Source organism: Heptranchias perlo, chromosome 17 (genome assembly GCF_035084215.1).
Source record: "Heptranchias perlo isolate sHepPer1 chromosome 17, sHepPer1.hap1, whole genome shotgun sequence".
In the NCBI taxonomy this organism is placed as follows: domain Eukaryota; kingdom Metazoa; phylum Chordata; class Chondrichthyes; order Hexanchiformes; family Hexanchidae; genus Heptranchias; species Heptranchias perlo.
The window spans coordinates 29,777,614-29,793,489 of NC_090341.1; the positions used below are offsets into that span (position 1 = coordinate 29,777,614).

General features: G+C 41.5%; 1 protein-coding gene across 2 annotated transcripts in view; it reads left to right on the top strand.

Moving 5' to 3' along the window:
* LOC137334222 (receptor-type tyrosine-protein phosphatase gamma-like) overlaps positions 1–15,876 on the top strand; it is a 549,824-nt gene that overhangs the window by 246,196 nt on the left and 287,752 nt on the right. For both annotated transcript variants that reach the window (XM_067998832.1, XM_067998831.1), the window contains exon 4: positions 1,124–1,272. In XM_067998832.1, coding sequence (XP_067854933.1) covers positions 1,124–1,272 — 149 coding nt within the window. The remainder of the gene's footprint in view (positions 1–1,123; positions 1,273–15,876) is intronic.

The following is a 15,876-nucleotide window of genomic DNA, read 5'->3' on the forward strand; positions in this document are numbered from 1 at the left end:
GGGGTGTGGGATGCAGGGAAAATTTGGCTCTCAGTGGCTTTCATCCCCCACTCCTTCATTTTCCTTCTCCACTTTTGTTTTCTACCAGTCAATCACACCCATCACTACTCCTACCTCTTCCTCTTTGAACTGTGCGCTAAACTCCTATTTCTGGCCCTCCCCCTTGTTCTGCTGTAATTCATACCTTTAACCCTCCCTCCTCCCCCCACACCGACTCTCTCCCTCCAAGGGCAAGTGGCAAAAGACCTGTTCCCTACTCCCTTCTCCCTCCTATCCCTGCTTCCTATCTGTTACCCTCAAAGTTGCTTTGTTTTCAAAATTCCAATTGCTTTTTTAAACAAATAAATTAGAATAAGGAAATTTTCTCTGCCTTTCTCTATTTGTTTATTACCAAAATACAGGTAAGTTTAAATCACTGAATATCAATTTTACTTCAATAAAGCTTTTGAAATTTGTCTTTGTTTTCCAAAATTATTTGAAGGAAAGCTACTGAGTAGCTAAAGGAAACTAAAGGAAAATATTTATTCCGTTCAGCTGACTGAAAGGTACGGAGGCATCCTGGGCAATTAAGTACTCTGCACATCCTCAGACTGCATAACCCAAATTCAGCTCAGAGTCACAGCTCTGTGCAAAACTATTAAGTCCAACCCCAGGCTTTTGAGAGAGGATGAAGCTTTCAAGTAAAAACTTTATTTAAGGCATTCAAAGAGACAAAAGCCAATTCAGTGGAGAAATTTCAATGTGCTATTGTGAAACATGTAACTTTTGAGTTTTTAAATTTTGTTTAAACCCTTATTTTGGACATTAGGCATTTTAGTGACAGAAAAAAATGGTACATGAAAAAAGATGTTCAGAAAGCATTTGAGTAATTTGTGGGAGCCTTGTGGCTAGATTATACATTCAGAGTGATGTTTTTACATTGGCAAAACCCATTATAAATGTGGACATAGGAACATATAATGGAAAACAGTTGATACAACAAGTGTGACAGTAGGAAATGAAATAGTGTAGAAATGAGGTGTGTGTGTCGAAGTAAGATTTTTAACAAGTTATAGATATGTGTTAAAACCTTTTTATGCCTGTGACTTGCTAACAAACCTTTTGCTATCTTGTTGTCTTCCAGTTGCTGTTCTGCTGAAGGATGATTATTTTGTCAGTGGAGCTGATCTACCAGGCAGACTTAAAGCAGAAAGGCTGGAATTTCACTGGGGTCAGAATAGGGGTTTCCCTGGTTCAGAACACAGCCTCGAAGGAAAAAGATTTCCCATTGAGGTGAGAAAGGCATCAAGTTGGTGAAATGTCATTTCACCTGATCATAAAAATATGCTTGTTATACTAGTGCTGCTGTGTGGTGAATTGGTTTACTCGTGCGTTAATTGGAACTTGGTTACCATCACAGATCAGAATTCCACCTTTTGCTCCATTTTGATATTCTGTTCATGTAGTAAAAGCTCTTAAGGCTAATGCTTTCCTAATGTCTCAGTCATGACATTTGTTCCCAAGCAGCCATTGAGGTGGAAGAAGTACAAATCCTGATTTCAAAGACAATTCATAACATTGCTTACAATACATGAAATGAAAGTGCAGATTGTGTATTTGTTACATCCTTGCTTGGTTTACGTTTTACTGAAAAATTAATGAAGTAAATGTTATTTTAGGTTTCAAAATGTTCTTTAAAATGTTGTACCAAGAGACATAGGTGGACGGTTGTGTGAATCATGTAAGACACATCAGTGTTAGGAAATGGTAACACTTCCCTATTTTTGCATCTCCATGTCAAAATGAGGACAACTATGTTCAAAGTAAAGTTCTTTTCATTCTGTAATCTTAATATTTCTTAACTCCAGACTCAGAAGATCAAATAAAAACAGCAGCAATGTGATTTTTTTTCCCCCCCATTTTTGAAACCAGCCATCCTTATAGCTTCTTTAAATGAGATTTCCAATTGATACCAAATTATATTCAGTTTTGTGTTGTAGGGCTACATCCATTGGGAATTGGGTTGAGGCAGGTCAAACTGATTTCATATCAGAGAGTGTCGTCACATCTAGGTCCCATAGGTGAAACAATGGTGCATTAACTCATTATGCCAATTGTTCCCCAATGGTCTATTTTGTACAATTTTATATATGTAATGGTGCAATGGTTGGACAACCTACTACAGCTGTGGATGTGCTTGTTATATTTGTGATTCCACTACTGAGGTACCTTCTCAGCTGACGTATGTAGCAGTGTCTGACATAACTCATTGGTTCCTGTTCTGTACAGGATGCAGGAGTATCCTCTGCTGGCCTTCAACAATCTGACTCTATAACCAGCCAGTAGTAGATGATCAGAGTGGTCTGCGGTGACTGTTCACTTAATGTTTCCCTCCCAGCCCATGTGGAAATGAAAAAACTCCAATTAGCATTTTCCATTGTGGCACTGGAATTCAGTGTGGGTCAGAAATGTTAAACATGTGCTCACCTCCTCTGTGATGCAGTGCATTAGTGTTGCAATGCAACTTAAGAGAACAATATTTGTACATGGACCTCCTTTTTAGATTGACAAGGCCAGTTAGGTAATTACTGGAAAACATTTAGGGGCTCTGTCGCATTTTTTTTAATCAACCTGGCTTTACAGATGCAGGAAGCTGACCTGTTGCCACTCCATAGTAAGGTCTGTATGGTTACCAAACAAGATGCAGTCATGTCCTCTCATAGGTATTCCCCACAGACTCTGTTGTTAATCAGTGGAAAAGCACCTCTATTTTCATCAGCTGGGAACACCAACCTGTTTAGTTTTAGACATTGTTCCAATGGAGCTAACATCCAATTAGTAGTTGACGTGTTCTCATATGATGCACGGATGGGATCACATGATCAAAAACACAAAGTGAGACCTTTAGGAATTGATCCTAATAAAAGTTAAAGGTTTATAGTCGAGCATATGCTGCTACATATACCCAGAATTTGTAAACATGTTTTAAAATTTAAGTTTTTATTAACTGTTTTAGTGAAAAGTGACAGACTATGAGGGAAGGTTTCTGCTGTGCTAGGTGTAGCAAAATTGTGAATCCGTTCTTTATGAACGGTTTATGATTTTGCTGCAGCCAGTGCAATAATAATAATCTCCCCCCACCACCACCTAAATGGTTCCATAAGCTGTTTTTATGAGTTTCTATAAAATTATACAATTACCATTTTTTCCCCTCAGCTGCCCTGGGAATCCTGTTTGTTGGCTTCCTTCCAATCTCAGTGTGATCCTTGCTAGGCTCCCTCATTCTCACCTGGAGAAACACAGGGGACTTTCAGTGGGGAGGAATTGGAAACTTCCTGACCTCATGCTGTAGGACCTTGCCAGGAAAGTGAGTACAGGGAATTAGAATACATGCTGACTGCCATTTTTTTAAACTAACAGACATAATTTCAGCCCAGCGTTTGACAAGAAAAATCAGCTCTTTTTTAACTGGCATTGGAAGTAGTCAGTATCAACCAATCAGATCATTTGGAAGGTGGAACTGGAGTCTGTCAGGACCAGATTGGTTCCAGCCCCATCCTCCAACCTATCTGATGTTAGTTTCTTCCATTGTTTCTTGCACACAAACTTGAAACAAAAAAAATTAAGATGAGCAGTTGGTTTCTGAAATTCACCTTTACGTATGTGTTTATATAGTGTATCTCCCTAAAGAAATTATTTATAACAAGCTGCCAAAATACAGCTTCTAAAAACTTTACATTTTGCTCAAAGTGATCTTTCTGGGACATGCTTGAATGTTATCCTACGTGAAGGTTTACTGGTTGCAGCTTTTTTTTTAAGATGAGATAGATATTACCTGGTGTTTTTGCCCTAATCAGCTTTACTTTACAATTCTTGTCATTGTACTAGTAGAATTGTCAAGATTGAAACAAAATAGGGAGCAGGGTTGAAGTGATGAGTTTTATTTAATGAAAAAAAAATTGCACTAAGATTTACGGTCAGAATCACAGTAGGCTCCAAAACACCAATAAATGCACCAAATAAAGTGTCTCAATGAAAAATTTGAGGGGGGGCATGCACCCATAGAAAATAACTCATGACTTCAGCATTCACACCTCTTTTCTAAGTGACCACTGCTGCTAACTGTGCTTTTGGAACTGTAATAATAGATTATTGGGTACACTTGTAACTTAGGTTAGGACAAGCATGTGTCCCACTGCACTCTCAACCTAACTCCTTGTCTTCTCATGTTATGATTCTATATTCAGAACCGTTGTGGAGCAATCATTTTTTGGGGGCTGTGTCAGCTTTTTGGAAGTTGGTGGATAGCTTGTACTTGTTTTCTAGGTTGGTAGGTATGGTTAAGAGATAGAAGGTTGCTGTTTAACACCACTAGCACAATGCTCAAATATGACCACGATTATTGATATAATGCTAGGTGGTCAACTGATGTCTTGTAAGTTGCGTGAGGCTCTTCTGTGGCTGATGTGCAGCTCTGAATGCTCTGTTTAGCAGCCCTACCCACACATGTAATACCAATGTGAGAAGTGCAGAATAACTTAAAAAAACATGATCAGCCATAACAAAACAGGCAGCATTCCTTTCATTATGAACCAACCAACCTATATGTTTTGAATGGCAGTATATTCATTATTTACTGTAGTGTGCATCAAGAACTAATGCAGCCACAACACACTAATGAAGTCAGGTTTCCTAAATTGGATCAGTTTTTTTAATACTTTTATCATAGATTCATAGAATTTACAGTGCAGGAGGCTATTTAGACCATCTTGCCTTTGCCAGTGCTGGCTCTCCAAAGGAGCTGTCCAATCTAATCCCCTTACCACATATCCTTTTACAGGCTTCCTTTTCAAATACGTGTCCAGTTCTCTTTTAAATTATGTTATACTTTCTACCAAAAGCCACTTGTGGTAAAGCATTCCATTTTCTAATAGCCGTCTGTGTGAAAGAAATTCGAATTTACTTCTTCATTCTTCTAATCTGAGCCTATGCCCGTGTGTTACTGATTTGCCCACGAGTGAAAACAATCTTATTATTTACCCTCTCAGAACCTTTCATAAATTCTGAAAACTCCAATAGATCCCCATCAACTTTCTCTGTTCCAGGAAAATAATTAACCTTTTTATAACCCTTTTTCATAACTCAAGGACCAATTTTAACTCCAGGCCAGTTTTGGGTAGGTGGGCAACAGTGACAGTTAGAAACTCACCCACTGCCCCAACAATGAGGCCTGAGGGTATTTTAACTCCTGGGCCTCATTTAACTCCATCGGCTGACTGCCCACCCGTTCTGGGCAGAAAGACAGCGGGAATCAATGGAAACAGGTAGGTGGCGGGATCAGCTGCCGGGGCCGTCCCGTGGCAATCTCGCAATTGGGAGATGGGGGGGCGAATCTGAGGAAGGGAGGCTTAACTTTCTTTGTCAGCCCAGTGGAGCACTCCTGCTCATCCTGGCTCCACAAGGAAAGTTTAAAAAAAAACTTACATGTTTGGATCTCTTCTGGCCCCGGATCCTCTTCCCCACTGTCTGTACCTGGCGGAAAGCAACTGCAGCCTCCTGCTCATACCCTTGAGTTGGGTACCGATTACGTTGTTGGGACTTGACATGCATATGTTAGAAAAGGAATCTGCCGGTTTTGGGCAGGTGTCATCTAGTAAGTAACTTTGGTGATTTAACTGCCCACCCACCCAGTTTCTACCGGGCGAAATCACCCCCATAACTACTTGTTCATGTTTCTAGTGAATCTTTGATGAACCTTTTCGATAGCTGAAATATCCTTTCAAATTCAACAACAACTCCTTACTTTTATATTCACTGCCCCTATTGACAAAACCCTGAATTCCATTTGCAGTTAAATGGCTTATCCTACCTATACTAGCACCTTTAAAGATGTGTATCTGCACCTTTGGATCTCTGTTCCTCAACTGTAGATTCTTGCCATTTAGTGGTATATTGCCTTTAACAGTTCTCGGTTTTTATAGTGATTTTTTTTTAGACAATCGAATTTAAGAATGTCTTAATCTCCCCCAACTGAGTGTTGATATTTTTCATCTCAAGTACAAGTGATCAACTTCCTGATTTCAACAAGGTTGCATTAATTGCATTTAAGTCAAAGCTGTGTACAAATTGCTTCTTTAAATTTGATTCTTTTCAAATGGTATGAAAAACTTACATCTACAACTTCAGGAAGAGTCATTTATGCTGATATGTGAATGGAATTTTTCAGGAAAAGTTCATTTTAATATCGGCTGCGTTTTTCCCATGTTTTTTTTCCCCAACGTCATAAAAGTAACTTTTATTTTAATGCTGAATGTTGATTTTCTGTTCTAGATGCAGGGACGTGTAATCAGTTAAGTTTTCTTAGTTTATTTTGATGCCATTCTTTTGTTCAACATCAGATGATTGGCAGATCCCAAGGACCTGTCACTTGCATGGCAGCAAAAGCTATCTGTAGACGAGGATTAATGACTTTTGACTCAGTGCTCAGAACCAGCAGTGCTGTTACTATCAGATAATAGCAGCAAGAAGACAATGTTCTGTCCTTGAAACATTGCTTACAAATGTCAGAGCTTCACATCACCAATGAGGCATAGCTGTCAGAGTAAAGACCACAGTGGAGTGGACACACTTGGCATTTTTTATTGGCTCTATTTATCCTCCAAGTCATTGTTAACTGCTTTGCTGTAATACTTTGATTGGCAGCTATGCTTTCTGTTGCCTCCAATGGGTACTCAGTAGTGAATCTAGGATAGCAGAACTTGTTCACAGGGTTTCTTCAATTTGAGCAGATTATAGAGTGAAAGATGGACCAGGAGATCAGTGCTGGCAGGAAACTTTGATTTGAGAAGCCTATTCTATCCATCTGATGTGTCAGATGCTCTTGGAGAATTAGATTGAAACCCTGCTTTGCACTGAGGGTTTAGTATCACAGCAAGAGTTTCTAACGCCTGATTTGACAACCAGGCTGATATCTCACTACAAACAGATCGCTTCTTGGCAAATGAAAACAACTAACCGCCACACTCCCCTGATTCACTCAGGGAATTTAAGTGCTGCTTTCTATGGTATGCAAAATCCATGCTAACGTTGCCAGTTCTCGATCCACAGGTGTCGCTCAGCCAGCTGCAACTCCAAGGTAAATCTGGCTCAAACCGCAGGTTTTCAATCATAACAAATTGCATAAATGAAAGACGTATGCCAGGAAGACCCAGTAATGACTGCGATACCCAATGTAACTGAAACAGGAGATGCTAGGAAAGGTATAGAATAAAAACAACTTTAGTGAGAGACTAATGCACTGACGATCCGGATTCTTTCCCCTCAGTCTGGTTCAGTAATAACTGAAGTCGAATACATTTTAAAGTCCAACACATCTTTAATAGCAGGGTTCTTAGTCTGCAGCATTGATTTGGACTCCTGATAGAGTCCCTCTATGCTGGCAGAGCAAGAACAAAAACATACAGAAATCCACACGTTTTTATACAGATGAATAGGGGTTGGAACATACTTAACGAGGGTCAACACCAATCATAAGCCGGGCATAGGTTGCCATGCGAGGTTACATTATTTCCGGCCAATCATAAATAATCATGTGCTGACTATGTTGCTGTTAGACATCAAAGGGGACACTTCCTCATCTTCCAACTTGGAATGTTCTTCCCTGTTCCTTCTGTTCCTTATCTCCCAACCTGGAATGTCTTTCAACTTTGGCTAAGCTCGTTCCCTATATTGATCTGCCATAAACATGGAGACATTCAGACCAGTCCTTGACTCACATCAAAGACCTATCATTGATAAGACAATGCAGGCCTGCTGACTAAGCAAACATATGGCCCAGCAGGAGGGCCAGGCCATCTGTACCAATCTCAGTTACTAACTAATTAACCCTTTCTAACCATTTTGCATTCTGCTTCTTTGCCACGTAGGCATTTTAATATTTTACCGAAAACTGACCATGTAGGGATTCTCAGCACCACCGACATGTCCAATTGTCTCAGTTTATACCATTCCTTTCAATTAAATTTTAATGAAATATTGCTTTCATAAGAAACATCTATATTAGAATTTGTGAGTATCTTAAGAATCATGTCTGTGGAGCTTTCTTGATGGCTAACCAGGGACTTTTATACTCACACTGTTTCATGTGAGAAGCTTGGTTTTGCAGGACCAATTTTCAATGTTTATTTTTCATACATGTTGAGATGCTTACAGTATTAATTGCTCAAATAACTTGGTGAACTTAAATTAAGTGACATGCTTTAGATTGCTCAGCATTCTTTATCCATCATGACAACAGATGCAAGAACTGCATTACAGTGGAGAACAATTAATTCAAACATCTATCCTCACAGTGAATGTTTGGCTGCTAAATATCCTATTTCTAAATCAACAAATGTTCTCACCTTTCAGCTGTATAATGTCATTGTTACTTGCTGTTGAATTTACTGATACAGCCATAACATATGTTGCTGTTGCATGTTCCTATCACAACACATTTCAGTTTTCTAAACAACTTTTTTTCTGTGCTATACAAAGGCAAAAATTATCATAAAATCAGAGGTTTCAATTGCAGTAACGGTTTATGGTGGTTTTTATGACTTGCAAATCTTGGGATGTAATTTTTGCAGCATATTTAATGGAGGTATTAATAAATTAAGGTATTTTAAACTGTTTATGTTTTAAAAAAAACTGTCAATATTGTGCCAAAAGAGTAATTTATGTAAAATCAATAGATGGATGGTCATATAGAATTCCAGGTATGTACGTGGCGAATTCACATGTATACACATAGAATTCCAAATTTGGGAACTTCTGTACAGATCAGTAATTTATCCCTGACCATCATTTCAATCGTGGCTTTCAAAAAAGAATTGGATTAATACTTGAAGGGAAAAAAATTGCAGGGCTACGGGGAAAGAGCAGGGGACTAGGACTAACTGGATTGCCCTTACAAAGAGCCGGCATGGGCTGAATGGGCCGAATGGCCTCCTTCTATGCTGCAACCATTCTATGATTTTTTTTTGATCTTGCCTGGTAAAATGCCTGCGATCTTGTCTGGGTGAATTGACTACACAGGTGGAAAATGCAGTACAATCACAAATGGTCATTCACCCAAGTTACTTTCCTGTGTTATTTTTGGGATCTGAACAGATCACTTTTGTTCTTTGTTGCTCTCTTGCCCGATTGCAAGCTGCGGCGATGGCATGATTTGTCTTTGTGATCCCTGTCATTCTGCTTAGATTTAGAAAGGATCTGAAAACTTGTAATCTGAAAAACTCTATCTATATAAATAAAAGTCTTACTGCACCTGACAGCATGTATCCATCATATCTCAGAAGTGTCATACTTGAAGAGCAGCACCCTTTGTCAGAAATGAAAAGTGTATATCATCTGCAGCTGATATCATATTCATTTTAAAAAATCAACTAAGCAGAATGAACAGCATGTCCCAAAAATAATCATGATGTAGCAAGTAATTAAACTACAGAATCAGCAGTTAGCAAACAACCATAGCAAAACAACTAGCAAGGAGAAGAAAAGAAACCAATAAAATCACTTTTTTTAAAAAAAAACCTTTTCAAGCACCATCTTGTTTTGTCAGTAACTGGAAGACACAGTACTAAAAAGAAGATTTCTAATATAATAAACACATAAGCACTGAATCACAACACAATCATTAAACCTACCCATACATTTGCTTTTTCCGTGATTGAAACAGAATGGGGTAGATTTTCAACTTGCCGCCCAGGAGTAAAACTGGACTTGCAGAACAATTGTCCGTTATAGAAACTACCTGATTTTCATTTGAATTGATTTCATTGTTTCCCTTTGTCACGCTCCTGAGACTTGAGCTCATATAACTCTCCTGAATGAAGTGGGCAAACATCAGACTACAACAGGCAGAATGCATCAGTGTCACTGTTTGCAAGCGCGTTCAAGATTACAACTCCCCGAATTCAGTTTGGGGTTGTCTCCATTTTGAATCTAATGCTCAATACCACAGTTTGAAATGGGGAGGAGACAATTACACAGCAGGAGGTTTTTTTTAACGATGAGCAAGGCTGGCCATTTACACGGAACAATGCTCTTTGTAAGTCCAAATCCCTTCTCCTCCCCTTCTCCAATCCTACAATGAAAAAGGGCTTGTAGCACTAAAACACAGGGAAGTCATTATTAAGATGGGCTAATACCTTGACGGTAACTGTGAATTCTTTTGCATTAAAACAACAGAAGATTAAAGTATGAAATTTTGAGGAATATATTCGAGGTCATTTGGACAGGAAAATCAATATAACTAACTATGTGCAGGGTCCTGTGCTATATAATAGAATAATGCAAATATGATAGGGGTGAAATTCAACTTGGGCGGGGGATGCAAAAATGATGGTATTGCATCTGAACACCCATTATACGTCCTGTCCGATAGTCACTTCCATTGACCGACTGTTTTGCGTCCCCGCCTAGGTCGACGTTCATCCCCGATATATGTTATATAGAACTGATTCAGACATACCAGCTTCTGAACCAGCCTAAGCCTAGGAATGCCTTTGTTCCTGGCCTTCACCTTCACCCTACTCCCCAGTTGTAAAATAACAGGAGACCAACCCCACTCCTGCTTCAGGTCAGGCTTCATACCTAATTCCAGCTCCTACTTCATCTGACTGCTCTGTTTCCTGGCCACATGTTTTATTTCCCACCTGACTGCTGTGCTTCCCTCTCTCCCTGTGCTGCCAGCCTTGCCAAAGTTACTTAAGGAGCTTGTAACAAAGGTAATGCAATAATCGTGGAGGACTTTAATCTTCATATAGATTGGACAAATCAAATTGGCAAAGGCAGTCTGGAGGACAAGTTCATGGAATGCATTCGAGACAATTTCCTAGAATAATACATCATGGAACCAGCCAGGGAACAGGCAATTTTGGATCTTGTATTGTGTAATGAGTCAGGGTTAATTAGTAATCTCACAGTAAAGGATCCTCTGGGGAAGAGTGAACATAATATGATAGAATTTCACATTGAGTTTGAGAGTGACATACTTAAGTCCGAAATTAGAGTCTTAAATTTAAACAAAACCAATTACATAGGTATGAGGGCCGAGTTAGCTAAGATAGATTGGGAAATTAGATTAAAAGGTATGACGGTAGACAAGCAGTGGCAAACATTTAAAGAAATATTTCAGCATTCTCAACGAATATACATTCCATTGAGAAATAAAAACTCCACGGGAGAAGTGATTCATCCGTGGCTAACTAAAGAAGGTAAGGATAGTATCAGATTAAAAGAAGAGGCCGATAATGTTGCGAAGAAGAGTAGTAAACCTGAGGATTGGAAGAGCTTTAGAAACCAGCAAAGGTTGACCAAAAAATTGACAAAAAGAGAGAAAATAGAATATGAAAGTAAACTAGCAAGAAATATAAGAACGGACTGTAAGAGCTTCTACAAGTATGTAAAAAGGAAGAGAGTAGCAAAAGTAAATGTTGGTCCCTTAGAGGCTGAGACAGGAGAAATTATAAGCGGGAATCAGGAAATGGCAGAGACGTTAAACAAATATTTTGTATCTGTCTTCACAGTAGAAGGCACAAAAAGCATACCAGAAATAGTGGGGAACCAAGGGGCTAATGAGAGTGAGGAACTTAAAGTAATATCAGTAGAGGAAAAGTACTGGAGAAACTAATGGGATTAAAAGTCGATAAAACCCATGGACCTTATGGCCTACATCCTAGGGTTCTAAAAGAGTTCTAAAATGGCTGCAGAGTTGGTGGATGTATTGGTTATGATCTTCTAAAATTCCCAAGATTCTAGAACGGTCCCAGCAATTGGAAGGTAGCAAATGTAACCCCACTATTCAAAAAAGGAGGGAGAGAGAAAACAGGGAACTACAGGCCAGTAAGCCTGACATCGGTCATCGGGAAAATGCTGGAATCCATTACTAAGGAAGTGGTAATAGGGCACTTAAAAAATCATCATATGATTAAGCAGAGTCAACATAGTTTAATGAAAGGGAAATCATGTTTGACAAATTTATTAGTTTTTTGAGGATGTAACTAGCAGGGTCGATAAAGGGGAACCAGTGGATGTGTATATTTGGATTTTCAAAAGCATTCGATAAGGTGCCACATAAAAGGTTGTTATGGAAGATAAGCGATCATGGGGTTGGGGGTAATATATTAGCATGGATAGAGGATTGGTTAACGGACAGAAAACAGAGAGTAGGGATAAACGGGACATTTTCAGGTTGGCAGGCGGTAACTAGTGCCACAAGGATTAGTGCTTGAGTCTCAGCTATTTACAATCTATATTAATGACTTAGATGAAGGGACCAAGTGTAATGTATCCAAGTTTGCAGACGATACAAAGCTAGGTGGGAAAATAAGCTGTGAGGAGGACACAGTCTGCAAAGAGATATCGACTGGTTAAGTGAGTGGGCAAGAAAGTGGCAGGTGGAGTATGATGTGGGGAAATGTGAGGTTATTCACTTCGGTAGGAAGAATAGAAGAACAGAATATTTTTTAAATGGTGAGAAACTGTTAAATGTTGGTGTTCAGAGAGATTTGGGTGTCCTCATACAAGAAACACAAAAAGTTAGTATGCAGGTACAGCAAGCAGTTAGGAAGGCAAATGGCATGTTGGCCTTTATTGCAAGGGGTTTGGAGTACAAGAGTAAGGAAGCCTTACTACAATTGTACGGGGCTTTGGTGAGACCTCACCTGGAGTGTTTTGGTCTCCTTATCTAACGAAGGATATACATGCCTTAGGGGCGGTGCAACGAAGGTTCACTTGATTGATTTCTGGGATGAGAGGGTTGTCCTGTGAGGAGAGATTGAGTAGAATGAGTCTGTACTCCCTGGAGTTTAGAAGAGTGAGTGGTGATCTCATTGAAACATTCAAGATTCTGAGGAGGCATGACAGGGTAGATGCTGGAAAGTCTAGAACTGGGGGCATAGTCTCAGGATAACGGGTCGGCCATTTAAGACTAAGATGAGGAGGAATTTCTTCACTTGGATGGTTGTGAATCTTTGGAATTCTCTACCCCAGAGGGCTGTGGATGCTGAGTCGTTGAGTATATTCATGGCTGGGATCGATAGATTTTTGGACTCTTGGGTAATCAAGGGATATGAGGATAGGGCGGGAAAGTGGAGTTGAAGTCGAAGATTAGCCACGATCTTATTGAATGGCAGAGCAGGCCCGAGGGGCCGTATGGCTACTCCTGCTCCTATTTCTTATGTTCTTAATTCGTTGCACATTTCATAAATGCAGAATTCCTCCAATACTTCCTGGTATCACCTGCTCGCCATGTCTGATAGGAGGGTGGAAAAGTCTACTTGAGCTGCTTGTGTTAGTATTTTAATGTGCTTAGCCAGAAGTAAGGTGTCTTTGGAGGAAGATGGTTTCTTATAGATGCGGTATGTGCACTAGATTCAACTCCTTGCTGCTCAGCTGAGCTGAATCCAATCTATCATAGGTGGTGCTGGGATGTTTAGGGCTCAAGTGAAAGGAGATATTCAAACCTGCAATTGAACTGTTGTGAAACAGGCTTCTTAACTTCTATGATAATATGCTATTTGACTCGTGTCTTTTTAATGCTACTCTTGGATGGCTAGTTAAGTATATAGACCAAAGAAAGATTGCCACATAACAGACAACAGGACTCGTGTCTGTAACATTGGTAATGTTTTTTCGCCATCCAGTTCAGTTCCACCTTTTTCTGATTCTCTTTGTTTTACCTTAATTTTGGCAGACGTTGAAACTATTAGAAGTACAGACCAGGATTTATTCGAAGAAAATGTTAATATGGAAATAAAAGAGGAGTCATGATGGGAACTTGTAACCTACAGATGAGAGGTCGTCTCTCCTCCTCTCCCCCTCCTCCCGACACCAGTTAGAACCGTACACAAAAGAAAGGTGTTGTTCAGAGAGAATTGGCCCGATATTACCAGGGCGGCGGTTTCTCGGCGGGGGGGCGATTGGGCGCGTGGGTAACGCGCCTGGAGAAATCAGTCTGCCCCGCGCGCAATCGCAGGCTAATTGGATCCACTTACCTCTTGTTCCGGGTTCCCCGCTGCTAAGCTGCGCGGCGGGCGGACTGCGCATGCGCAGTAAGGTCTGTCAGCTGGAGGAGCTCTATTTAAAGGGGCAGTCCTCCACTGACTGATGCTGCAAGAAATAGGAAAAAATACAGCATGGAGCAGCCCAGGGGAAAGGCTGCTCCCAGGTTTAATGATGCCTCACTCCAGCTCTTATTGGATGGGGTGAGGAGGAGGGGGAGGACAGAGATCTTCCCCCTGGCGGGCGGGAGGAAGCAGCCTGCCTCTGCCACCAAGAAGGCCTGGCTCGAGGTGGCAGAGGAGGTCACCAGCACCACCAACATATCGCCCACCTGCATACAGTGCAGGAGGCGCTGCAATGACCTAAGTAGTAGGTCAGCCAAAGTGAGTACACTTACTCATTCCCCTACACTCCGTCTGCCACATCACCGCCCCCACCCCACACCTCCTTCTGCACTGCCAACACTACTCTGTCACATCACCCCTCACACCCACTCAAACCTCATCCTCATCTTACCTGCACGTACTCACCTCGCCAGTACTCATCCCACCACTGCCACTCAACCCAATCCTCATACAATCTCATGGCTCTATCTCATACTCACCCTCTCGTGCATCTCCTTCACAGTCAGCCTCACTCAACCTGCCACTACCTGTGCTGCAGCCACAGGGCATGCATCACATATGTGCAGTAGGCAGCGTAAGGCAAATGTGTCGTGAGCATGAAGGGGATGCACAAGGGTGTTTGAGGGTTTGTAATGGTTTTTACTTATATTTGATTTCTGATCAACTCACATTACATATTATATTGGCACCACTACTGCCACATCTTTGCGAATCTTGTCTGGTTTGTGCAATAATGCCCTTTTCTGATGATCACAATGAAGACCCACAACTGATGCTACCCATTGTGTCACTGCAGAGTGGGTGTAGGTGTATTTGCAGGGCTCTTTTGTGCAGACGACTGAGAGACGTCGGCGATGTCCCCGGTGGCACCCTGGAAGGATGCGGAGGAGAAGTTGTTGAGGGCAGTGGTGACTTTGACAGCGACAGGTAAGAAGATGGTGCTCGGGCCAGCCGGAAGCAGCTCGGCATGAAGGAGGCTGCAGATGTCCACGACCACATGTCGAGTGAATCTGAGCCTCCATGTGCACTGCTGCTCAGAGAGGTCCAGGAAGCTGAGCCTCAGTCTGTGGACCCTGTGGCGAGGGTAGTGCCCTCTGCGACGCATCTCTCTCTGCGGTTGCCCTCCCTCCTGCTGTGCAGGTGGTTGTGTCACAGCACTGTGTTGTGGAGCTCCACGTATCACAGCTGGACGGCATGGCCGGCGAGGCTGGTGATGCTGTTCGCCCTCCGAGGAGGTTATGACTGCAGCTACGGCGGCCTCCATCCGGAAGATGTACATCTGAGGGGGTCCGCAAGGTAGGTACATGTCTCTGGACCCCGGGGTAAGTGTGCAAGTTGGTGAATTTTCTTGTCAGGAGGAGGGTGGTGGAGGCCAAACTTTGTCCAAAGTGACAGAGTGGCCTCCTGCATTGAGTGAGGGTCTCTTTTCCCCCCCCCCTCACCTTTGCAGCTGCCACAGGCTGATGGCTGCAACACGCCCATTTCAACTGGGAGTGTTTCTCCCAGTACGGGATACAGTCCCAGTTGTTTGTAAAATCCCAACCCTCCTGAAATATCTCGTTAATCAGGTCTGTAAACGACCTGAAATACCAAGATAAATACTTTAAGTGGCACCCCGCCAGCTTTAATTGCCTGCGGGATTCCCACATGCGGGGGCTGCGCGCGCATGTCAGCGCATCTGTGGGAAACCCAGAAGTGGGCGGGTTGGAGCCGGGCTCCCGACCCG